Source organism: Panthera onca, chromosome B2 (assembly GCF_046562875.1).
Source record: "Panthera onca isolate mPanOnc1 chromosome B2, mPanOnc1 haplotype 2, whole genome shotgun sequence".
In the NCBI taxonomy this organism is placed as follows: domain Eukaryota; kingdom Metazoa; phylum Chordata; class Mammalia; order Carnivora; family Felidae; genus Panthera; species Panthera onca.
In genome coordinates this window covers 142,622,769-142,649,126 of record NC_138343.1, presented here as the reverse complement: position 1 = coordinate 142,649,126, position 26,358 = coordinate 142,622,769, and the positions used below count along the sequence as shown (strand labels likewise).

General features: G+C 42.9%; 1 protein-coding gene across 4 annotated transcripts in view; it reads right to left on the bottom strand.

Moving 5' to 3' along the window:
* Positions 1–5,155: 5,155 nt before the first annotated feature.
* FNDC1 (fibronectin type III domain containing 1) overlaps positions 5,156–26,358 on the bottom strand; it is a 106,852-nt gene continuing 85,649 nt past the window's right edge. For all 4 annotated transcript variants that reach the window (XM_060617023.3, XM_060617025.3, XM_060617024.3 and 1 more), the window contains 8 exons: positions 26,199–26,357; positions 23,885–24,115; positions 20,321–20,429; positions 14,464–14,543; positions 11,112–11,141; positions 10,017–10,178; positions 8,557–8,679; positions 5,156–5,949 (listed from right to left, as the gene is read on the bottom strand). In XM_060617023.3, coding sequence (XP_060473006.2) covers positions 5,834–5,949; positions 8,557–8,679; positions 10,017–10,178; positions 11,112–11,141; positions 14,464–14,543; positions 20,321–20,429; positions 23,885–24,115; positions 26,199–26,357 — 1,010 coding nt within the window. In that variant the 3' untranslated portion in view covers positions 5,156–5,833. The remainder of the gene's footprint in view (positions 5,950–8,556; positions 8,680–10,016; positions 10,179–11,111; positions 11,142–14,463; positions 14,544–20,320; positions 20,430–23,884; positions 24,116–26,198; position 26,358) is intronic.

Sequence of the window (26,358 nt, the reverse complement as noted above, 5' to 3'; positions counted from 1 at the left end):
GATGGGGAGCAGATGTCAGCACCCTGGGGACAGGCTGATAAACCTTTGCAGAAAGCTGCAGGGATCTGAGGGAACCCTAGACAGACTGGCAGGCTGAAGGAGCATGTTTTGCTCATTGATAATCTTGGATCGAAAAGCTTTGTCTTTTCAATTCCTATCTATATCTTCGCCATATGCTTACCCTGTTAATGAATATTTACTGTGAGCCCACTCTGTGTGGACTCTGTGACAGGCAGGAGCAGCTGGAGGGGGCAGCAGGAGGGCAGAGTGGTGGCCGGGTTGTTGGTGTCAATGGGTATGTTGGGGGCATGGGTGGGGGGTGACCAGATTGTGGAGCACCTTGGAGGCTGTGGGAAGGACCTAGGATTTTACCCTGATGAAGGTGGGTATCTCAAAGCACCCAGCAAAGTGTACCTCTCATCACTCCAGAGACACTCCACAACCACCACCCACCCCTGTGAGTATTCAGGGCCATTTACTTCCAGGGCTATCAAGAAGTTTCCATTTCTGGCTAATTCATTGTATCTCATTCAGGAAGACTATGCTAGTATCAGCCATTTATTTCATCATTGACCTGGTAACAGAAAGCTTCCAAAAGACTGTGTATTTGAATACTTTCTTATTTCTGTCCAAAATTTAGAAACTGGGGCACGTGGATAGCTCAGTAGATAGAGCATTTGACTCTCGGTCTTCAGGGTTGTGAGTTCAAGCCCTACATTGGGCATGGAGCCTACGTTAAAAAAAATAGCAAAATTTAACAATTTCCGGGAGCATCTCAGTAAAAGGAATACATTAATTTTTTCTTTAGAAACATATGTGTGGTAGAGTGCATCCAGCCCATAATTTAATCAGAAATATTTAGAATTGTCCTCGAACTTCTTTGATTTGATTCCGCTGATAGAACTGATCAACCCATGCTTGCGTAGCATCTTGCCTGATGTGGATGCCTGGATTCTATCAGGAGATTACCCCAATGGTAGAAAGACAAGAGCATAGAAAACATAAAGCCTCGTAGTGAACAAACATGATACATCCTGAGATTTTAAAATGGCCAGATTTTAAAATGATTCACTTTTCTTATTTGATTTCTTATTCACCTATGTGTATCTGTCCCAAGACATCAGTTATTACCTTTCTCCATATCAAACGGCCCCTGTGCATGGGGCAGGCATAGGCAGTCTGGTTTCTACCAGTTGACACCCCCACGTGGGAAGAGCTGATTTGATCAGCATGTGGACCCTTGCCCAACATATCCAATCAGAGTGTAGTGGGGATATTTGGAACTGGAAACTGAGAGACTCGGAGAGTTGGAGAAGCAAAGTTACAAGGTCTTGTAGACAGATCGCTGCATACAGTGTGGTAGCCAGACACTGCAGTTGTACACGGCAGCCCTTTGGGCCACTTGCATCCAGAGAAAGCCATCTGCAGGGAAGGGAATGGGGCTGTGCACGGAGAGCAGGAGAGACAACACACCAGAGAGGAAAAGAGGAAAGAACAACTACTTCCCAACCTGACAATCCCTGTGACCCAGCAGTGCCTCCCACATATTATTTCCTGTCCTGAGACTGTGCAGTCCAACCTTACACAAACCCTTTACTTAACTCTCGAGGTATTTCTATTCTTGGCCATCAAATAACCACTGCCTGAGAGAATACTGCTTTCCCAATCTAGATCAAACATTTTTGTGCGTGTGTTAAATTTGTCGGCTTCATTTTCTCATTGCTTTAAAATTTTTTTTATTTCAGAGAGAGAGAGAGTGCAAGCAGGGGATAGAGGCAGAGAGAGATAGGGAGAGAGAGAATCCTAAGTAGGCTCCATGCTCAGCACAGAGCCCAACGCGGAGCTCAATCTCATGACCCTAAGATCATGACCTGAGCCAAGAGTCAGATGCTTAACCGAGTGAGCCACCCAGGAGCCCCTGTTGACTTGCAATTTCATATCAATTTCATTTCACTTTTATCATAAACCTTTGCGTGCTTAGCTCTCATTTGATTGCTAAACTCTGTACATTAATAATCTCACAACTAAGATTTAAAACCACACCTCCATTCATAACAGGTACACTCTGTGGTTTCATACAATTTTACTGAGCTCAACCTGATCTGAGAATGGTTGGAAATGGACAGTTGGGGAGATATTTTTTTTAAACTCACTTCTAACCTGTAACTACAAAATAGTTACACCTCAAGGAGATGATTTTAAGGCATCTACAACATGTAAGATGCTACACAAGCATGGGCTGATTGATTCTATCAGCAGAATCATCACATAACTGTACTAGTGACTAAGAGCTGATTTCCATGCAGAGAGAGGAACCCCAATGTAACCCCATTTATCACCACATTTCCAAATTCCCCAGCCCCCTTGAACTAACCAAGACATGTGGCTCGAGTAGGTCAAAGGGGAGAAAATAAGTCAAAACTCATCTTGTAAAAGCTGCAAGTTATGTTCTAACCAGATGGTAATAAATATGCATGAAGCCTCCCAAAGAGCGAGTTACCTCCTGAGACCACAGCACAAACAAAGGGTTTGCCAAATGGGAAAATTGGGAACCCAGGATCCAACCACTTGGAGCATTCAAGCATTATTAGGCTGTAGAGATGGTCAGAAATAAATAGAACTCAAGTAAGAGAAAACTGAATGGACACCTGTTAAGTACTATGTGCTAGTTTTTAAATGCTTAAACCTTCTTTCAACCTCAAGAAAACTGATCCGTAGGTACCCAAACTGTTTCTAATAGGGTGAGATGGTATTTTACACCTTGCAAACCACATATGGTCTCTGTAATATATTACTGGTTTTTTGTTCAGCTGTCTCTTATGTTTATAATGCTTTAAATGCATAGATACCATTCTGAGCTCACAGCCCATAGGAAAAACAGGTGTGGGCCTCCAACTGTAAGTTTACACTTCCAGGTATACTTGAGGCTTTTCGGTGATGGACATCTCACTACCTTCCAATGAGACTCCTCTGATGATTGGACTCTTCTAAAACTGCATCCCACTGAGCCAAATGTTCTTTCCCTTTAATTCACACGTGTGCCTACTTCTGACTTCTAGAGTTGGCAAGTTCTTCTTCCTCAGAGCCTCTGAAATAGAGGAAGTCTTCTTTGGGAAAACAGTCCATTAATTTCCTCTGAACTTGGCATGAAGTGGTTTTGAGACCTGTGGTGTTCCGAGAATGTGGCGTCCAGAACTGACACAGAACCAGAAACTTGATGTGGCCACCATGCATGTGTTTGGACCATTACATAACCTAGTATGGACAGAGTTATCAGTAATAATACCACCACCTATACTGAGATTCAGTGGTTTTTGCTTTTGTTTTGGCTGCTCTGTCATCTGGGGTTTGTAGGAATTTCCATCAAAAACTCCAAGCATTTACTTTCACTAGAAGTTTAGATTTCTATAACGAAATACAGTCTAAGGATCTAGGCAGGGCTTGAAAATCATTGCATGTGTGAATGCAAGTAAATTCTTTTTATTTCTGTGAGGTGAGTATAAATTCCTTCTGAGGGACACATGTCCTTTAGTATGTGAAATGAGCAGACAGTCCTTTGGGGGTGAGGCAGGGAATGTGCCCTTTAGTGTGTGAATCGCAGAGGAGGGGTTGCCTGTGTCTCCAGGATGATCCAGAGCTCTGTATCTTCCAAAGGAGGCCCCGTAACCACAACAGGCTTGTGGAACAGACCAAATGGCTCTCCTCTTGTCCATGCTAATGAATTATTTATACCCGAGGAAACACTTTCAGGAAATGTGCAATCTGCTGGTGCTCTCTCCCCTCCCCAGGGCCTCATTTTGGCATCTTTCTCTGCTCTCCAATAGCATGCTAGTGGAGGCTAAACCCAGACAGAAGTTTGGAGGGGTGGGCGGGAGAAATGGAGGAAGCAAGTTGTGTGTTTATTGGGAAAATTCACTTATATTTAAAGATCAGATCTTTCACTTAGAACTGTGAAGTATGTTTGAACATTCATTTGGATACGGAATAAGGTTTTCAGACATCCTTTTTTAAATAATCCTTTCATGGGCAAAAGCCCCAAAAGCTCCTTAGAGGAGCCCATCCTATTTTGCGCATTAAACCGTGAGTAACATACGAACTGGGTATCTAATCTGCCCCCTCAGGAATTCTAGTATCTTCCCAGGTTGTCAGAATGCTTGTATTTTCTTTACTGTTCTTTATCGTGGGAAGGGGATTGTGGAATCTGAGGAGAATATCAGCTTTCACAGCCCCATCGAAAGGACCCTGCAAAGTTACCTGTTTCCATGTAAATTTTACCTTCAAACCCACCAGATACATCAGGTTTCATCTCAACACAGTACTGGTACTGAAAATAATTGACTCCAGGAGGCTGGACTGAATTCTGCCATTAAATCAGTACACGGTGGTACAGCCTGGGGGCCCCAGAAAAGGGCACACCTCCAGCTCCTTCCGACCATTGCTTCCCCTATGCTGAAATCTTTACGAAAGAAGGCAAAATCTTCATCCCACGGAGCTGCCTGAGGACACAGGGGAGCCAAGCTCGTGGAAAGGACACCATATTTTAAAAAGAATTAGAATAACATGTCTTTAAATAAATGCTCTTGTGTGGTAGTCAAAAGGGATAAGATGCTCATATGTAGAGGAGGAAATACTCAGGCAGGAAAGGGGAAAGGATTTTTTTAAACTGGATTTTTAAATCATTTGGGATGTAAAATCTTAGTTATTCCTTCTTTTGTAATGTTTTATTTATTTTGAGAGGGAGAGAGAGGCAGAGAGAGAATCCCAAGCAGGCTCCATACTCACTGGGGAGCCCAATGCAGGGGTTGAACTCACCAACCATGAGATCATGACCTGAGCCCAAACCAAGAATTGGACGCTTAACTGACTGAGCCATCCAGGTGTCCCCAGTTATTCTGAAAACATATGGGATATGTCCCCAGAGAGGCAACTAGTAGTTTTCACCCGGGTCTGGAAAGATTGTCTGTCTCCTTAGGTAGAAAGCACTCGGTCTGTGACTAGGTCACTGCTAACACTGCAGTATCCCCGTCACTCCCACAGTCTAGCGACAGGCACTTCCATTGTTCTCGTTACGTAGCATACAGATTCTGTGGATCCTGTGGATCCTTCCAAAAGATGTTAGTAAACAGTGCCTTTGCTCCAAAAAGTCCCACACACATTTATCTAGTGAACAAGTACAAATTTAGCAACTTTAATCGGTGTTCTTGCAGACAAGTGAGGATAGGTATACGCATATATACATATATATATATACCAAAATTGAGAATTTACAAATATGATTTGGTACATTTGACCTAGTAGTGGGTAAGTCCATGGAATAAATCTGAAGTAGGATATATCTCTTTTGGTGGTGTTTTTAGTAATTCAGTTCTACTGCATAGAGAGTGATCTGAAACTTAAATTTGACTAATTTTGGAAGAGTCCAATGAGAGAAAAGAAAGCATGTAGCAGTCCCTGAAGCAAGCGCATGTTTACTTATGCTGTTCCCTGGAGACGACATGTCTGAATTTTGTGCCTAAAAAGTGTGAAAACTGTACTCAATCAGTGGGCATCCCCTACCGTAGTTGCGTGTTTCTCTGGGATGTGCTATTACAAGGAAACCACGTGGAGAAGCAAAGTTAACAGCAACATTGAACTGTGTGTAGTCCAGGCCAAAGAGGAGGACTGAGTTCCAGACTGAAGACGCCTGAAATGTCCGGTGTCCACCATGTGGCCTTGCTGGCACCCAGGGTCGGTGGGGCTTGGAACGCTCTCTGTCTGTTCCTGCTCTCAGCCCCTAGTGCAAGTTAGCCCAGGGGGGCCGGACGGGGCAAGTTTCAGCACGATCATCCCATGGTTACCACTTCCCTGGAATGGAGACCCCACACTCATACCAGCCCACATAGTAGTAGGGGGTTCCAAAACCAATGTTGCCGAAGCTGACTGGCTCCTGGCGATACTGGCGATAGTAGCCTAAAAGGGCAAAAGGAAAGAGAGGGAAAGAAAGTGCATCTGTGATATTGTGATTTATAATAAGAATTATATACTTGGTCTTCATCCCTGTTCCTGGCACACAGCTCCTAAAACTCTTGGATTCCCTAAGTGATAAGAGTGGTTAAGGTATCTGGACATTCATAACAAATGCCTTGGGCCACTCCTGAGATTATGCTAATGAGATTACTTTCAGAAAGCATCTATGGGCGGGGCTAGTCACCAGAGAGGACAACCATGTGATTAGAGGGTGTGACTTTTGGTCCCACCTCCTGGCCTCTGCGAAGGGGACAGGGGCTGGACATTGAGTTCAATCATGAAGGGCTAGTGATTTCTTAAAGCATGCCTATGTAAGGAAGCCTCCACAAAAACACAAAAGCACGATGTTCTGAAAGCTCTGGGCTGGTGAACAGGTTCAGATGCTGAGAGGAGGGCACTCCCAGAGAGGGTGTGCACACTCTGTGTCCTTTCCCCACACTGTGCCTTATGTGTCTCTTCCACCTGTCTGCTCCCACCCACTGTACACTTTTATAATAAGCTGGTCGGTACCCTAGTAAGTAAAATGCTTCTCTGAGTCTTTTTTATTAAGTGTATTTATTTATTTTGAGAGACATTCATGAGTGGGGGAGGGGCAGAGAACGAGAGAGACAGAGAATCTCAAGTAGGCTCCACAGTGTCAGCGCAGAGCCTGACATGTGGCTCGATCCCACAAACCGTGAGATCATGACCTGAGCCAAAACCAAGAGTTGGACATTTAACTGACTGAGCCACCCAGGCACCCCTATTTTTTTTTTAAGTTTATTTATTTATTTTGAGAGAGAGAGAGAGAGAGAGAGAGAGAGAGAGAATGTTTCTCTGAGTCTTGCAACTCTCAGCAAGATTCCCACCTATCCTCACAGAATTTAGGGCCTCCTGACTTGCCTGGAACCTCAAGCTTCCAGGTTTAATTCTTGGAATCTAGGGTAGGCTTTTAGATCTCTTTCCAGTGAATCTCTCCAAGGAAAGAATACTATAGCATTTCTGAGCAGTTCTCCCATAAAGTTAAAGTGAGGCCCCAACCTGCTCAAAAAGCGTTTGTGGCAACTCCCCTTTGGCCCTGTTCATTCTTGCCAGATGAAAGGTTACCCGCCGTTCTACCAGTGAGCATGCTAAGTAAGCAGCACCTCTATTCAGAACCAAAACCATGGCCACAGTCGCAGAAACACAGTGAACTATAAATAATGCATAGTAACCCTGGGGCAATGCAAGATTCTGAAAAAATAAAGAAATGTGATATATTTTATATACTGACTATGGTGGTTAATTTTATGTCAGTTGGGCAAGGCCATGGTACCCAGATATTTGGTCAAGTATTCTAGATGTTTCTGTAAAAACGTTTTTAGATGAGATTAACATTCAAATCATCAGACTTTGAGTAAAGCAGGTAATTCTAGAATGTGGGTGGGCCTCATCCAATCAATTGAAGGCCCTACTAGGAAAAGATTAACCTCCCCTGAAAAGGTGGGTATTCTGCCAGCAGACTGCCTTCAGACTCAAACTGCCACACGTACTCTTCCTTGGGTCTCCAGCCTACTGGCCTAGTCTGCAGATTTTGGACTTGCCAGCCTGTACAATCATATGAGCCAACTCCTTAAGACACTTCTCCCTCAATCTCTCTCTGTCTCTCTGTTTCTCTCTTTCTTTCTGGTTCTGTTTCTTAGGAGAACTCTAATCACTTATTTTACTGTTTTGTGTATTTTACTCTATCTTAACTCTTTAAAAATGGGCAATTTGCATGCCAGCCTATTGTATCTTTTTTTGTAAACTAAAACATGTTGCTGGAACATGTCATGTCTTGAAAATGCTAGATCACTAAGAGTTAAGTGCATAATGGAAACAGTGCTGTACCTCATTCAGTTGTTCCGTTTACTTTTTTGGCAGTTGAGGGAGTTGGTAGTGTATTACAAGTTGTTAACCTTTAAGAGTGATATACTTTGTTCTCACTCTATAATGCCTAATGAAATAGTTGATACACTATCTTCTGAAGTGTATGATAAGCTATGGTTGGTTTGCATGTTCATTGGCTCTTTCCTCCTTTGTACCCTTGTTTGTGCCATCCTCTGCCTGGAAGACTCTCCAATCTCTGCATGTCTAGGTCTTCTTATGACCCAGCTCAGACTCTGGCTCTTCTTCCCCGATAGCTTCAAGTGGCCTGCCTCCCTATTGTGCAGACTATAATCTGCACAATTACCTGATAATAGGACAATTATGTGATGTAATTCTTGTCATTATCTGTATTTTAAGTTGTTCTTTAAATTAGTTACCTTTCACTATTTGTTTACCTTTCCCAGTTACAGAGCAGGGAAGTGATTGTTCTGAGAGTATGGACAAGGTCTTATATTCCTTGGTATCCCTGCCTTTCCTAAGTTCACCCCAATTCTAGCACATGGTTGGAGTATTTTGCTGATTCCTTATTTTTATGATCCAAAATGTTACCAACACCTGTCTTTAAATGGCAAACAAAAGGGAGAGTTCTGGTGATTTTCTCCTTACATTAGCCTTCCTCTCCCAGCCCCCAGGGTGGTATAATCAGGCCTTTGTTCTAATTACCTTGAATGGTGGGGAGAGCTTCTACGTAGGACTGAGGCCCTGTTCTTCCATCAAGGTGTGAATCCACAAACTGGCAGTGGTCTTCACCTCTTCCCCAGCTGTCTCCAATGTTGTAGAATGTATCTGCATGAGGGAATATAATGGGTCAGTGACTGGTCAAAAAATGTACAGCTGGTTTGAGAGTTCGCACAAGCTTTGGAGACCATTTGAACTGGGTACTTAAATTCTGTGTGTCATACTTTCCACATTGGAAAAATTATAATGGCACCAACCTCATAAGTGTTGTAAGGATTCAGCAAGCTTGTGTATGCTAAATACTTAACAAGTCCTCACTAAATGGAAACTATTAATATAATAGGCAGTTTCAGCTTTTAACTGGTAGGGCTTTTTACTCCTTGGTTCTTTAAGAAAAGGAATAGATGAAACTGTGATAGAGAATATATTATGAGATAATTACAAAAGGCATGAAGATCTGTAAAAAATAGAACCTATTTTCATACATAACTAGAAGTAGGGTGTGTGTCTGAGTCATAAGCTGCTGTCCGTGGTACTGAACCACAGCTGCACAGTAGGGCAGTTGTTTCAGTCAACCCTGGGATACTGGAGTGGCTGTGTAATCTCTCCCGGGAATTCTGATGCAGGGCACGGAAAGCACAATGGTGGGTGAGAAAAGAAAGAGCACAGATAAACAAATAGACAGTGGGTGTTAGGAGAGGTACACACACTGAGAAACTGCCAGAGTGGAGAATGGTAGGGAAGACTTTGTTTTGACGTTGTCTTTAAATGATCACCACTAGCATGAAAAACAAAAACAAAAACAAAAACAAAATGACACATGAAAAAAATCTATAGCAGCTGAATAAAGGTTTTAAAAATGTATGTAGTAAAGTCTTAAAGGTGTGCAAGTTTTAAAATAAAAAAAACCATATTTGTATAGGTGGATGAGTCAAAGCCAGCTGGGTAGAAATGGCATTTTGAAATAGTAGCTCAAGATACTCATGAAATTCTTTAATGCCTTACCATAATGAAAACAATGCAATTTTTATTCAGACACAGAAAAAAATAATACTTCTGATGTATGCTTCACCATCTACAGTTTTTCTTCACAACGGTGTGGCAATGGCAAGGACTAGAGTGGGCAGAACTGTTCTTCAATACTTCTGGCTTATGCTCATACCTATTATTATTGAATTAATGGCAAAGAAAATTGGACTTCATATATCTACCAGAATTTTGGACCTCATTTCTAAAATGTAGTGGATTTAAAAAATACAGAAAACAAAAACGAGTAACTCCAAAATAGAGCCTAAATATCCAAATTGTGTTGAGCCAGAGTGAGATATAATGGGTCCACACTTCAAATACATTCTGATGCACCTGCTATGTCAATTTAATACCTGGTAAAATAAAAAATTTCCATTTCCATACCTTCCCACACCACACCATTCTCAAAGACCTACCTTTCAGGTTGTCACTGAGGTAGATCTTATACCGCAGTGAATTACAAAGAACAACTCCCACAAATTTTCTATACCACGTCCGCTTCACATACTGCCGGCCGTGGCAGTCCGTGTAGCTGGGGTCATGTTTGAAAGCAAATGGGATCCAGATGGGCTCACCACCTTGATAATACAAAACATAATCTCTAAGTCATGGCACTCCACAACATTTATTGTCACACAAAGTATCAGAAAATCTGACTTGTTCACTGGCCTTTCCCCTCCTCTCAGGGCTTTTCTCACCTCCTCAGTGGGCACCCTTTTCCTCATTCCCCTTCTTTCTTGGCACTGAAGTACAATTGAGGAGTTCCTCTTACCTGAACATATTTCAAGTACTGTATTTGCATTTCTATAAGGGATTCTTGAAGTAAGAAAAGGCCTTTAAGCCCCAAGGCAAATAAGATATAATGGCATATTTGATCTTTTGGGACATGCCATCCTACCTCTCCACTCCGAAAGTCCCTCAGCATAGGCTCCTACTGTTCCTGTCACTCATAAGACCTGTCTTGAACTTGAGCAATAGGGCTTTCACAGCTGGTTTGAAACACCAAGTAAAAGATGCGTTGTACACTTAATCCATTTTTCTCTCTTTTCAGCAATTTAAAATATTGAAAGGGAATATAAATATAGTTATCTATTTCATTGATATTGGCCACTCCATAATGGTTTTCTTTTATAGATATTAGCTGCTAGGGTCCTATAAAAAAAAATTCTCAGATCATTCTTTTTCCTAGATCAGGATGAAGAGTACAAGGAAACCACAGAAGTTGTCAAAAAATCATAAAAATGCAAAAATGGTCAGGGAGCCTGGGTGGCTCAGGGGATTAAGCTTCCGACTTCAGCTCCAGTCATGATCTCATGGTTCCTGGGTTCGAGCACCACGTCCAGCTCTGTGCTGACAGCTTGGAGACTGCCCCTCTTCCACTCAAAAATACATTAAAAAAATGCAAAAATGGTCTAGCATTTCTACTTGTAATCATAGCAATCTCATATTCAGTATTCAACATGATTACTAGAATGTCAAGTTTATTATGTACATCAAGAAGAGAAACTTACCGGGTGGCCTCACAACAAGCAGAGGATTGTCTGTAGAGTGAAAAAAAAATAATTGACTTCACTATCATATTTCACAACCATGCAATTGTTGAAATGTTTATTGTAACTGAGAGTGCTAACTGAAGAACTCCCTGGAATAGATACAATATATTTTATTTGAGAGATGCCAATGTTTTCCTTAGTTTTTATTTTCTAAGCATTTCCTTCTGAGAAATATTCTTTTTCTTTTTTTATATATTAAATATAATTTATTGTCAAATTGGTTTCCATACAAAACCCAGTGCTCATCCCAACAAGTCCCTTCCTTCCTGCCCATCACCTATATTCTTTTATAATTAAATTGCCTTATTATTTATATAGAAGTTGTGGGACAATATAGTTAAGATTTTGATTTGGGTACTACAAAATAATTCAATATTTGTCATTTTTAAAAGATGTGTCTATCTTGACAAAAAAGTTTGGTTTCTTAAAAAGGTAAACATATACCTACTATCTGATCTATCCACCCCATTCTTTAGTATTTATCCAAGAGACATGTCCGTGCAAATACTTGTCCATGCAAACACTTTGCACTTGTCCATGCAAACACTTGTACATGAATGTTCATAGCAGTTGTGTTTGTAATAGCCAGAAAGTAGAAGCCAACTCAAATGTCTACGAACAGGTGAACGGGTAAGTTATGGCACAGCCATATGATGGAATATTGCTAAGTAATAAAAGAGAATAAACTATTGATATATACAATATGGATGGATGGATCTCAAAATGATTTTGCTGAGTGAAAGAAGCCAGACAAAAGAGTTCACACTGTATGATTTCATTTGTATACAATTCTAGAAAGTGTAAATAATCTAGAGAGACGGAAAGCAGAGGAGTGGTTGCCTGGAAACAGGGGAGAAGATGGGCGCATGGCGGGGACAGGGGAGTTGGGTTGCACAGCAGCAGTGAGCACATTGGGGTGATAGTGATATTCACTAGCGTGATTGTGGTGATGGCTTCAAGGGGGTAAACACTTTAAAAGCTACTGAGTTGTACACCGTGTGTGTGTGCGGCTTACTGTATGCCACTTGCACCTCAACAAAGTGGTACTTAAAATCTCTGTATCTTAGCCCAAATAATGCCACTTAAGGAAATACAGAACTAGCTTTTTAAGGAATGCTGCTTTAGAAAAAATTCATTTTTGTGGTGCCTGGGTGGTTCAGTCAGTTAAGGGTCCAACTTTGGCTCAGGTCATGCTCTCCCGGTTTGCAAGTTCGAGCCCCGTGTTGGGCTCTGCTCTTACAGCTCAGAGTCTGGAGCCTGGTTCAGATTCTGTGTCTCCCTCTCTCTCTGCCCCTCCCCACTTGTGCAAGCATGCATGCACGTGCTCTCTCTCTCTCTCTCAAATAAACACAAATAAACCTTAAGAAAGAGTTACTTAAAAAGAAATAGTTCATTTTTATAAAATGCCATGGGCTAGGTAAACATGGGCCATTCATTTTTTTTTTTAATGATCATAAAGAAAAATTGCTCTTTAAGGGTAAATATCCTGTGAGTTTCAACACATGCATTTGTTCTTGGAACCCCCACAAGCAGGATACAGAATATTTCCATTACCCAAATCTCCCTTGAGCTACCCCTTTGTACAGATCTTTCATTCACTCTCATAGAACAGGGACCTACCATTAGCTGTAAGTGTGAATGCCTGTTTTGCTCTCCTGCTCTTAAGTTTCAACAGTCTGCTGAAAAAAATGTCAAATACTCCAGGGCAGGGTGGAGGGGAACATACGGAACAACAGCACAGCACAAACAACAACCAAAGCTTGCCCCTGTGGTGCAGCCTACCCACGTACACGTTTGCTTCACGGATTTTTATGTTCGGCAAGTGCCAGAATTCAATTACTTGACAATGTTCCTGTTGTCAAGTAACCACTTTCAGCGGGGCTGTGCAAAGGGAAGGAGAAGCTTGAACAAACTCACTGAACAAGCAAAGATGCCCAGGGCAAATAATTGTCAAATTGCAAGTAATTATCAAATTGTCAAATGGCATACGTAAGGATCTCCTCGGAGCTGACTGTAAAAGACAGTCTTCTTCAGAGGGGTGGGGGGGCCAACGCTCACTCTTTGGAAGCCACAACGGTTAGGGTGGGGGCACGGCAGGACTTTTCTTAGGAGGGGGAGTAGCAGAGAGCTATCTCTTTCAAACTGTATGGCAGTCTCAGAAATTACATTTCTGTTCTCAGACTTGGGGACAGAATTTCTTGATAGCTTTCTAGATTTGAATTATTTTTTTCTATACACTTTTATCATGTTAATTCTGATCGTCACCAAAGGTCCACTCTCTTTTTAGGAAATGTAGCCATGAACTAGACACGTTCCCTTCTTTACCAAATTAACCCTTGGAAATGATTTCCTCTCTTTCTTAATTATTAATGAGGAACACACTTCTTAAATGAAACTAGTAAAAACGCTTTTGAGGTCCTTTGCCAGCATTTCTAGTATGAAGCATATTCCCATGAAAGATTTTATCTTTTCTACTTACTGTGATGCAGATTTCAAATCATCACACTTAAAAATAGCTTCCAATGACAAATGTCCTGGGATCGAACTACGTGTGGGAAATAATCTAACCAAAGAGAAGCGAGAGCAATTTTAGCGCACAGCCAGTTCACACGGGCTTCTGAAGGTGACCTGGTTCATTCAGGGTCATAGGTAACAGCTCCCAGCATAGTTTCCTGTGTGGAAAGGCTGCTAACCCAGGACTGTGGCCATGGCCAGTTTGTGCACATTGCTGTGGACCATGACCACAAGAACACCTTATGGGAGGGCCAGAGAGCTCTGGACACCAGCATGCCCCAGTGCACCGACATCCTCTGAGTGACACTGCTTATAAGACTGGCTGCTATTCTAATTAAACTCTCCGTATGAAGTAAAGACATCTTTGTCTCCTGGCAAAAGAAGCATCTTGAAGACCTGACTAATTGGAAGAAGCAACCGCCTCTCTGGCCACATGACATCGATGCTCTTCAGCTGTTTGTAATAAAAAAAAAAAATTAGCTCTGTAACTAAATCTTCTACAGAGAGATTCAAACTTATCTTTCCCACATGGTTGAAAACTAGATTTTTCCCTTTCATTGGAATTTGACCTTTCCACTTTCCAGGCAGTTCCCAATGACGATTACTCTTAATTTTATTATCCAGATTTTAGCACAGCAGAAAGAAAATGATGTTTATTTTATGAAGTGATACCCAATATGAACTCATTAAATAGAAAAGATTTGTACTTCTTCAGTTTTTATTCCATTGTAGTCATGATTCCAAGTGATTTGTCTTTGAGAAAAGGAGAAGAATGAGAATATGAAGTTGCAGATACCTGATTCTGTAACAAATGAGACCGAAGGGCTGATGGGTCCGTAGCCATGTGGATTTTTGGCTTGAACTTTAAAATAATACCTGAAATTGGAAGAAAACATTTTTTGAAAGAGAAGCTTCTTTAATTTCTGTGTAATAAGACAGATTCCCCAACTATTAAGCATTTGCTCTGTGGAAGGGCCTGACTGTAATTTTTTTTTCTTTTTGAGAAAGAGAGAGAGAGAGAGAGAGCAGGGGGAGGTACAGAGAGAGGGAGAGAGACAGCTCAGTGTGGAGACCTATGTGGGGTTCAATCCCACAACCATGAGATCATGATCTGAGCCAAAATCAAGAGCTGGACGCTTAACCAACTGAGCCACCCAGATGTCCTGAGTATTTTTTTTTAAGTTTATTTATTTATTTTGAGAGAGAGAGAGAGAGAGAGAGAGAGAGCAAGTAAGAGAGGGGCAGAGAGAGAGAGAGAGGGAGACAGAATTCCAAGCAGGCTCCACACTGTCAGCACAGAGCCTGACATGGGGCTCAAATTCACAAACTGTGAAATCGTGGCCTAAGCCGAAACCAAGAGTCAGACACTTAACCAACCAAGCCACCTAGCGCCCTGGAGTGTTACTTAATACATCACTGATATTCATATTTTTCCTGAACTTTCTCATTTTCTAGTAACTTTTCAAAATAATACAATTAACAGCATAGACTAATGTAGCTGATGGCAACAGAAGGAGCAAATCGGGCAAATAAGCCACTTAGGGAGTGTGTGTTCCTTAAGGCATCAAGGCTACATGGCCCCACACAGGCTCATCCCTGGATGGACACCCCTCTCGCCCTGCTCTTGCCCCACTTGAGTTCCACAGCTTGAGAAGGAGAAGCTAGAGCAGCAAGACACTTACAGAGCAGAATTCAAATGTAACCTAATTCTTATCACTGGACTCTGTGGAAAAGCAGGATGTTTGACCCAGTAATGATGCAACTCACTGTGGGCAGGGAGAAGTCAGCCAGTCCGGAGGTTGGCCTCCTCAGTGGAACTAACCTGACAATGATGTTTTGGGCATGGACAAGTACTATGGTTGGCTCTGGAGCTCTAAAAGTCACTGAGTTTCAAGCTTCTGTGCCTCAAGGAAAGAGAAGCAAGTCCAAGAAGGGGAAGAGGCCTGGAGAGGTTCTGCTGTGGATTAATCTTTGTCTTGGAACAGAGAATGGGCTTGTTCATCTAGCGGGAGACTGACAGGCCAAGCAGGTTGGGAGTCCCTAGACATCTTGGTTTGTGCTCGTAGGAGCTGCAGGACAAGAAGTCGTGGTTACAAACTACAGGAGCCCAACACCACAACTGTGACCCACTAAATCTACTGTTAATCTTCGTGGCTTCTCTACCTCTGGAACACCAGATACTACCTGTGCTCCTGTGGTCCTTAGCTACTTATAGGTGAAGAAGGAAGTAAGAGACCCCTGTAAGTGGTGGTTCTGCCGTTTCCGAGAGTTCGTAACAAGCCTTTGCCTATGGTCAGTCGTGGCACACAGGTTATATGCATTAATTAAAGTGTGCTAAATTTTCAAGAGGTGGATTATTTATTCAGATTGCAAATTCATACTTCTGTTACATCACTGTCCCAGTGCCAAGCCCTCGGACCTTCTGAGATCACCAAGGGAGTCTTGGGCCTCACAGTTACCCAGAGATATTTGACATTGGGCTTGATTAAACAGCAAAGAAAAGCTCATTTGGGAAATCTGGTCTTCTTTTAAGCCTTTCAAGAAAGTCACTCACATCTCATTTAGAAGAGAATCCTTTTTAAATTTCATTTAAAAAAAAGATATGCACAATTAAGAACATATGAGTTTCCAAATCTCAATTCACTCAGCAGTCTGTGTTTTCCCAATTATGCATACTTTTATTCAGTGGTTATGGAGTTATTTAAGGCAAAATTCTGCAGGCAGTGGGTTTGGCATACGTCAATGATACTGGTCACACTTACAGATACTTTCTTTCCTTAAAAAGGGAAATCAAAACCTAAGGAATGACACATACTCAGAGGCTCCATGAGACATTTCTGCTGAATATTTCTTAAGCCATCGCTGCAGCGGTCCTGATACCAGTCCCCAGGGTCCACCGAGGGAAGCACAGCTCTACAATTGTGGAGATGGCACAGGACGCCAGACTCGTCCGATTGCGTCACTGTATCAATTCTGTCTCACCACTGAAACCTAAGTGTTCCCCTCATCCACCTTCTCTGTCCACGCAGTTACTCTGTCCTCCAACAAAGCCCTCATGGCCCAATTCCAAGGACATATTTCCATTTGAACCTCACCTAATGTGTCAAAGCAAATTTAAATACACTAAGCTGAAAAACATGAAATTATGAAAAAAAAAGTAAGGTTCCTACTTTCAAAACCACATTAAACTTCTTCTAGAAACTAAAATATATATATTTCAAACACTGAATAGTCTCTGACTCACCCAAGTAACAAGAGCAATCCAACTTTGCCTTCTTATATAAGTTCTTGGCACCTTCTTTTGAATAGCTCCCCAGCCTAAGTCTTTGTGCTTTAAGTATAAATGAAACATGCAGACTCTAGAAAGTGATCTGGGACCAATATGGGTGAACAAGGTGTGCAATGTCCATGTAAATTCAAGTACAAGATTCAGTTATAAAGAACCAAAGCTTAGTTTTTTACACAGTGGCTCGTCTAGAGGGGACTTCCTATGTCTCCCACAGGGTCTCAGGTGGGATCTGGAGAAGCCCTGAGGATAGTGCTGACAACAGGGACATGCAGCCTCCATGGAATAAAGACGAGGACCACTAATGTGGATCCACCAGAGACATTCTATATCAGTGTAACACAGGGAGAAGATGGGCGTCTCTACATCAGGCTGTTCACGGGGGTTTTGAGGAAATCTGCGGAGAGGAGCCATGTGTGCTCTGTGCCTTGGCCAGCACTCTCCATCAGAAGAAGGAATAGTGGTGCCTGGGTGGCTCAGTTGGTTAAATGTCCAACTCTTGGTCTCAGCTCAGGTCATGACCTCACGGTTTGTAGGTTCAAGCCCCATGTTGGGCTCTGTGTTGACACTGTGGATCCTGCTTGGGATTCTCTCCCCTACCCTGCCTCTCCCCTGCTTGTGTGCTCTCTCTATAAATAAATACATAAACTTAGAAGAAGAAGAAGAAGAAGAAGAAGAAGAAGAAGAAGAAGAAGAAAAGGAGGAGGAGGGAGAGGAGGAGAGGAAGGAGAAGAAGAAGAGGAGGAGGAGGAGGAGAAGGGAGGAGGAGGAGGAAGAGGAAGAGGAGGAGGAGGAAGGAAGGAAGGAAGGAAGGAAGGAAGGAAGGAAGGAAGGATTTAGCAGGCATCCTAGAGAGAAGGCTACAGTAGCAGCTGCTATTTCCAGCCTGTCCATCAGGGCACTGACTGTGGGTGGAGGGTAAAACAGGAGCCTCAAGGGACTCCCAAGACCCTCTGGGACCAGCCTGTCCAGCCTCCTCTCTTCCTCCTCTGCCACCACACTGGCCTCCTTTCCTTCCTAGAACATACCATGCTTTTGGATGTCCTTTCTGCCTGGCCTTGCCCCATCCACATTCTCCAGATTAACTGCTGCTTACTACTACCCCAGGGAAGCCCACTTGACTGCCCCCCCCACAAGTTCAGGAAAAAAGTCCCCTATTATACTCTGCCTCAGGACACTGACTCGTGAAATTTTATTATTTATATTATTGCTGAAGAACTGTGAGCTCCATGAAGACAAGGCCACGGTGTAGTTTACAGTCTACCTCCCCCACCCTAATCCACCCCCTCGACCCCCAACTGATCCCACCCCTTTTCTCAGTGCATAGTCTGGTGCCTGGCACAGAGAAAATACTAGGTACATATTTAAGGAATCATGAGCCCTCATGCAGACCTGTTGGAAGAATGAATATACCTTCCTCCTGCATAACCATCTCCTGACATTATCCAAAACTCAAGATCAGCCTAGCAGCAAAAGTTGTAGAAAGAACATTGGCCATGGGGTGGGGATTCAGGAGACTGGGATTCAAGTTCTACCACAGAAGCTATGAGGAAGAACCTCTCTCACACCTCTTTCAGCCTTGTGACACTGAGACTGTTCTGGAAAAGCACTGTCACTCACACAAACACAAAAATTGGATATTGACTCCATTGTCTTAAATTTGTTGTTTTTGTTTGCTTTAATTAATCAGTTTTTCATAATTACTAGGGAAAAATAAAGAAAAGTGCTTTTCGGGGCGCCTGGGTGGCGCAGTCGGTTAAGCGTCCGACTTCAGCCAGGTCACGATCTCGCGGTCCGTGAGTTCGAGCCCCGCGTCAGGCTCTGGGCTGATGGCTCGGAGCCTGGAGCCTGTTTCCGATTCTGTGTCTCCCTCTCTCTCTGCCCCTCCCCCGTTCATGCTCTGTCTCTCTCTGTCCCAAAAATAAAATAAAAAACGTTGAAAAAAAAAAAAAAAAAAAAAAAAGAAAAGTGCTTTTCTCTGGTTCCTGCTTTGCTCCTTGCTTTTTATTCAAATCCTGAAGCCCATAATAGTTTGTGAACACTTAGCTCAGGTAAGTCCACATGGCAGTTCCAAGCCACCGAAGAAGGTTCTCAGCTGGTTCACAAGTGTCTCAGTACCCATGGCTATTGCCTAGTTTCTAGCCCTTTGGCACATTTCTGTTTAGGAAAAGTATTTTGTTTCAACCTTCTCTGTGTTCCTCTGATTGTACAGAAAATGAGAGACCTCAGGTCCACAGACATGTCATTTAGAGCTCTTTGCTCCATAAATAAGGGCTTGATGTGACACTGATGTGCTGGAGTCATTTGTATGGGCTTGAGAAAGCCAATTATTAAATATTCAAGAATCATGCAGGCCCACTGGTAGCCTGGAATTGGCCATGGCAAGAGTATTCACACTACAGAAATTGGTAAACACCATCAATCAGGGATTTTTCTCCCCAGAGAGCTGGTTTACATACACACCATACTTGACCATCATGTTCTTGGTGCTTTGTCCATTTTCATCCACCAGAAAAGCTTTTCTGATGATCATTACCATCAAAACCAGATAGTATAAAAGAGGAAATGCACACTCACCCTCTTATTGCCTTGGGAATAAGTTTTGTAGCTCTCATACTGAGAGCCAGAAACTCTGGTTCCCAGATGGCCCTCGGGCCAACCAGTCACTGTCCAGTTTCAGAAGATGCACTTGTAACCTTTATTAATGTGTAAAATGCATCTTTCTAAATGGTCTGATCTTCTACATCACAGAGTCTGAGTACCAGTTAACTAATATGTTTAGTAATTGCTGCCCCATTGATGTCACATATGAAGGCTGTGCTGCCTAAAGCCACCGCATGATTGACTGCATATGGATCCATTCCCCTTCAACACACAGAGCCACCTTTCTTTCCCCAAGGGTAAGTAGTGTCTAGTCTCTGGAAAACTGGTAATAAAATAGAAACATGATAGACTAACAATCACAATACAGTAATTTCTTCTAAGAAAATACATGACATACAGTGAGCATCCCTGGAAACTCTATGAGAAGTAAATAGAGAGTGCAACAGAAATCATAAAACCTATTCATCGATCTTTTCATTTTCAACCTGAGGATATCTGTGACCACACACACAGGTCTCTCTCTCTCTTTAAAAAAAATTTTTTTGAGAGAGAGAGAGAGCCTATGCAAGCTAAGGAAGGGAAGAGGGGGAGAGAAAGAGAGAATCTTAAGTAGGCTCCATGCTCAGTGCAGAGCTCAATGAGGGGCTCCATCTCATGACCATGAGATCATGACCTGAGCCAAAATCAAGAATCAGACACTTAACTGACTGAGCCACTCAGGCACCCCTCTCTCTGTTTCTTTTTAATGATGAACACATCATACCTTGTATTTGGCTTCAAGTTCTCAATGGGCAAATGAGTTACCGACGAAGCTTGAGTAGACCACTTGTTCCTAATGAAGTCTTCATAGGATGCACTGTAAACCAAGTAACCTGCAAGTGGAGATAGGGAAGAACCCACTGAGCATCAATGAACCACATCACCCATGAGGTATGCCCCTGGAAGAGGACAAGGAAGAGGCAACAGCACAGCGGCATTCCCCTTCTGTGGGAAAAGTTCAAGAATGAGAGAGAGCTGCATGTTGCATCTGGATGGGGTATAATGTTGGTACCTTCTGGTGAATCCAGATATGGATAACAAAATTAAACATACTTCTTCACAACTGCTGGTTCCCTTCCTTCTCTTTATCTCCCACATTTCCTGGCCTTCTTCATTTTGTCAGGACTAATCACCTTGATTAACCTTGACTGCACAGAGAAAAAGGCAGCAGAAGAAAAATCAGTGACCTCCACATGAGTATTTGAGAATTTCCTGGCAGAGATATATGCAGTTGTCCTTCATGTGAAACAAAGAAACTGTTGATGGTGAATTCTGCATGTGTGTGTACACACGTGCGTGTTCACGTGTATGTGTGGGGGACTGAAAGACCCGAGACTCACAGTGGTCTCCTCACCCATTTGGTGAAGGATCTCCTTTGATTTCTAGTTGTTGAATATCTGTGCCTGCCCTTGACCTCGATGTTTAGTGACAGCTGAGAGGTGGTTCTCTCTGCCTTATGTGCTATGAATGGATCTCAGTGGGCCCATGACACCTGCCAAGGCTTCAAGGCTGCCTCAGAAGGCCAAGTGAGATTCATGCCACAGCTCAGTGCATCCTCTACATGAGTCTCTTATGTCATACACAAAGGAAGAAAATATTTGTCAGGTACCACCTATGTTCCAAACACTATTCTAAACACGTTCAATCAAGTTTTCTTTTGATTAATTCTCTTGATTCTGGTATGTAGGCATTGCTATCCCCAGAGAAAGAGAGCCTTAGAGGGAGGTTAAATATTTTGTCCAAGTTCACATTCATTAATTCATTTAATAGATATTTACTGTGTGCTTACCATTTGTCATATACTATATTACGTGCTGGAGATAAAACAGTGACTCGTTTTATTTCAACCCGAAGGAGGAGCAAGCCAGACACACAGGCAGAATTACATGGTTGTGATGAGAGTCACAAAGGGGCAGTCCATGCACTTGGAGGGGTGTGCAGGCAGAGTCTCCCTGGGGTCATGAAAATGGGGCTGAACACTGAAGGATGGGATGCAGCCAAGGTGCAGGGTAGGAGGTGGGGGGAGGGGCTCAGATAGAGGGAAGACCAGGAAAGATGTTGAAGACAGAGGAACCAGCAGGAGATGGAGTCTCAGAGTGATGGGGGTGGGGACAGCATAGGATGAAGCTGAAGAAGCACAGAAGAGAGAAAATACTCAGTGTCCTTAGGTCACACAGGTTTTTGCTTTTATCCAAAAGGGAGACACAACCAGACTGTCTTTGATGCCTCTCTCTGGTGCAGAGTAAAATGAATCAGGTATGGGGTGTGGATCGGGTGGTCTAGCCAGCCAGCGACTGTCATATCCAGGTGAGAGGTGGTAACGCTCAGATTACTCAGGTTCATGTGGTAGTTAATGGAGAGAAATGGATGGGTTCAAGAGAAGCCTGGAAGGTAAAACTGATAGGATTGAGTGATGAACTGAATATGGTGGAGAAATTGTAGAAGATTTGAAGACAATCCCAAAGCTCATGTTTGCAGAAATGGGGTGGGGAGTGAGGTCATTCTCTGACATAGGAGACACAGATGAGCAAGCTGGGTATCAGAAGGATCATGAGTTTGATTTTGGATATGCTGAGTCAGAGATGCTTTGGAAACATCCTGGTTATGACATCGAGTGCCTATTTGATTTTACTGTTTGAAGCTTGAGGACAGGCAGGCCTAGCCTTGAGCTATCAATGAATGATTCATCTCCAAGATGAATTAAAACCACATTCCTGGGTGAGATTCTGGAGGGAGAGAACTTAGAGGAAAAAAGAAAGGGGACTTGGGGCCAATCTCAAGAAGTTCCAATATTTACTGTTGGGGCAAAGCAGACAAGCCTGTGAGAGAGACTCAGAGGTTAAGAAAATCAGGTCACAAGTCAAGGAGGTGGAGAAGGGCAACAGCATCGACTGCATCTAAGAGGCAAGCTACCTGTGACTGATTATTTTCACAAGAGCTATTTTGGTGACATAAATAGAGTGGATTAGAGTCACACAGCTCACCAAGGGGCACACCAGAACCAGAAGCAGGTGTGCTGGGCTCCAAAGCCCTTTCCACACTGTTCCCTGGAGGAATGCATTCTTTGCTTTCTTCAACAAATATAGTGGGAGAACTTGTGAAAGGCTGCTGCTCTCTCCACAGGAGTTCCTCCTCCTCTGATGACAGTGACAGCAAGCCATGTGTGCTCACAGTGACGTTGTACATAACGATGGCTGGTGCTTGATTCACTTACTGATAAAGAGCTCCAACTATTTTTTCCTTGAGCCTTTTGAGGTCTGTTGCTTTTCCTGCACATTGCAGGGCTGTCATGCACCAAAATGTTCCATGGTTATGAATATAGCAGCAATTGGCACAGCCTTATATTGGAAATGCCCAAGCCCCTATAAATACCTCACCTACATTATTTATGCTAGGGGCATGAGTACCTGTGATTAGGGCACTGAGGTTTGGTTTCAGGTTAGGTGGAGGGTATATGATGATGTGATGACACCGAATTCTCCAGGGAGCTTTGGACAGCTTGGGATTCATATTAACAAGAGTATGTGATCCAGAAACATGCCCTCTACAATTCTACAGGCATCGTGCCTGAATTAAGTCCAGAGACAGAGTCTTGATCCCAAGGTTGACTCTCACATGGGGCAGTGCACATTAGGAGGTTTTTCATCACTTGTGCTGCAAGATCTGATCTTACAAATGGCTATGTGGACTCCTTGGCCATTTGCAGGGTTATAGAATTTAGAGATATAACCATATTTTGCATATGTAGAAGCTAAAGTCCAAAGAGATTAAGTAGCTATTTCAAGGTCTTGTAATCCATTCTGGGACTAAGATTCAGGACTCTAGACTTCCACCCAGTGCTTTTCATACTACTCAACAAAGTTTTCCTTCTTGCCTATATTTCATCCTTCTTTTTTTTAAATTTTTTTTTTAACATTTATTCATTTTTGAAAGGCAGAGAGAGACAGAGTGCGAATGGGGGAGGGGCAGAGAGAGAGGGAGACACAAAAACAGAAGCAGGCTCCAGGCTCCGAGCTATCAGCACAGAGCCCGACGCGGGGCTCGAACTCACGGACCGCGAGATCATGACCTGAGCCGAAGCCGGCCATTTAACCGACTGAGCCACCCAGGCGCCCCTATTTCATCCTTTTAAAAGGAGGCATTTGCATTCATCCATCCAATCCACCCATCCATCATCCATATGTTCCTCCATCCATCCATCCACTTATCCATCACTTATTCATCCCTTATAGTCTGTATTTTCCACCTACAGATCAATGGGAACACTGAGCATCTTCCTTGGACACACCTGTTATCACATCTCCTGGGGTGGCTTTATCCCAGTCCACAATGACAAATGAGTGGCAGCCTTCCATAGCGACCACAGTGATGTTGCGGGGGGCATGTTGAGGGGGCAGATCACTCTTCCTCATGTCATTTGGAATAAGTTCATCCAGGCTATCCACTTGAAAGTGATCCAGAGCATCAGTCAGAGAGCATGGGGCTGATGGGTCTTTACTTAGGTATGTCACATAAGGAGCTGGAAAAGAAAAGAGATACCCAACTGCATTGTTGAAAGCTTCCCCTAGAGGCAGAAACGTAATGTCTGCTCCATGGAGCCATCACTATTCAGTCTTTCTCGGTGAGACAGAGGCTCCAGACCTGCTAAACTCAGAAACACATGCTTAGCTCTCTTTAATGGATCCATGCATTTTTATCTTCCAATCTAGTGGTTTCAAAAGATCCTGTTACTCCATGAACATCAATGACTATGTCTTCAAAGTAATTTTGAAAGATCCCCAAACTGTAATTCAGCATAGTATACGTCTGCAGCATTCTGCCATGTATATGCCCAGACATTTGGAAAGGTCAGAATTAGGCCCAGCTGACACTTAACTGGAGCTCTAGAACTCTCTCAGCACAATTCATTCCCTAGACTGACTTGGAACCAGAAAAAAAAAATACACTGATCAAGATGTACAGTTTCTAGCCTTCAGTCCTTGTGTGGCCTTCTGTAGAGCTTCAGGGATACCCATGACCACTGGAATATCTATACACGGTCAGGCCTGAACAGTCTTTACAACATTACTGCTAAGTACAGTAACAGTAACTCTCATTTATAGACAGGTTCAAGGTTTTTCTACACACGTATCTCAGTGGCTACAAGGGCCCGGGAATAAAACAGGGCATAGACTGATATCTCATGTTTCATCTGAGCCCACTAATGCCAAGAGGGCCCACAAAACAAGGGCCAGACAGGAGACTCTACCTCTAGCCACACCTCTTTATCATACATGCTCTGCAAGAAGACAGAAATGTCAAGGAATTGGAGCTGGAGCTAGGGCTTTATACATGCAAGACTCTCAAGTGCTTTCAGGTGACAATTTCTAGTATTTTCTAAATGTTCCACTGCATCTTTTGGTACAGGCTCTCCTTCTTAGTGGCCATTGGGACTAAAAGCAATTTTTAGGTCCTCTATTTTCCAATAATTTGGATAAAATTAGGCCTTGAGAGCTTGTCGATGGGTCTAACCAGGAAATTTGGGGGAGTAATCTACTATGCTTTGTAGAGTTACAGACATATGAAAATAGCCAGACAATAGCAAGCCTCTCAGTCTTCAGAAAAGTTCTTTGGAACAGCAAACAACAGTGCTGAAAGCATTTTCGTTTCTGTTGTAGAAGCACAGAGAGGAAGATCGGAACACTTGGTGAACTCAGCCAGGCTGCTTGACGCCATGATCCAGCATTAGCACTTGCCTCAGGAATGCTACCTCAAATTAATATTCTTGCTCTTCAAGCACATGAAGTTTAGACACTCAGTACTACATCTTGGCTGGTGAGAGCCGTTCTCTGCTTATGGCAGTACATTTGTTTTGGAAACAGAAAAGTGGGATATTAGTTTAAGCTGTTGCCTGTCTCCACTTGGTAATATTTTTTTCCACTTAGTAACGTATTAATCTAACTGTCTCGTTAGTGAAGTTCATTAAGGGCATGGGAAAAGAAGACTCCCACAGGGACTGAGGCACAGTTTAGTGAAATAGTATTTCCTCTTGAAATTGTTTAATAGCTGAGAAAGAAGAATAAAGTAAGCCTCTAGAGCCCAAGTCCCTGAGGCTAATGAAAATCACAGGATACAATGGAAGAGAAGGAGCTCTGGCTCTGTGGTATTGTAAGAACAACCAGTAGCTCAATTCAGTAAGATGCTCGTCTTTTACGAAGAACTTAACAAGCAACATATAGGTGAGCCCTAGTGGAAGCCCCGGCTTGGAAACGTTGCTAGAACAAAACTAGTCATGTTCTCTGGTCCTGAAGATGTTTAAAAGTGTTCCTTCCTCTTGGTCTACACGAGGCAGCCTCTCTAAGCTGTACTCTATTGGATACTGAACTTTCTCCTGCACACTTCCCTCTCCTGACTTCTGCAGAAACCAAGTTAACGTGTATCCAAGCAGGACTGACTCACTGAATCACCCCCAAATGGAAACTTCCCTCTGGGAAAGTTTCTGCTCCAAATGGGCTGCCTTGACCAGGCCAAGAAATTAGTTATGCTCTTCCTCAAAGTAAAAAAAAAAAAAAAAAAAAAAAGTTAAAACCCCATGTTTCTCTGATTAAGGAGGTTCTATTTACCAACAAATCGTTTCTTTCCAGCCAGATCAAACTCTTCCCCAGGAAAGGAGCTAATGGAGCCTTCTGTCGGGATGACCTCAGGGGCCGCAGCTGTGGTGGGAGGCCTGGTGGTGGGAGGCCTGCTGGTGGTCGGTGGGCTCGAGGTCTCAACTTCATAATC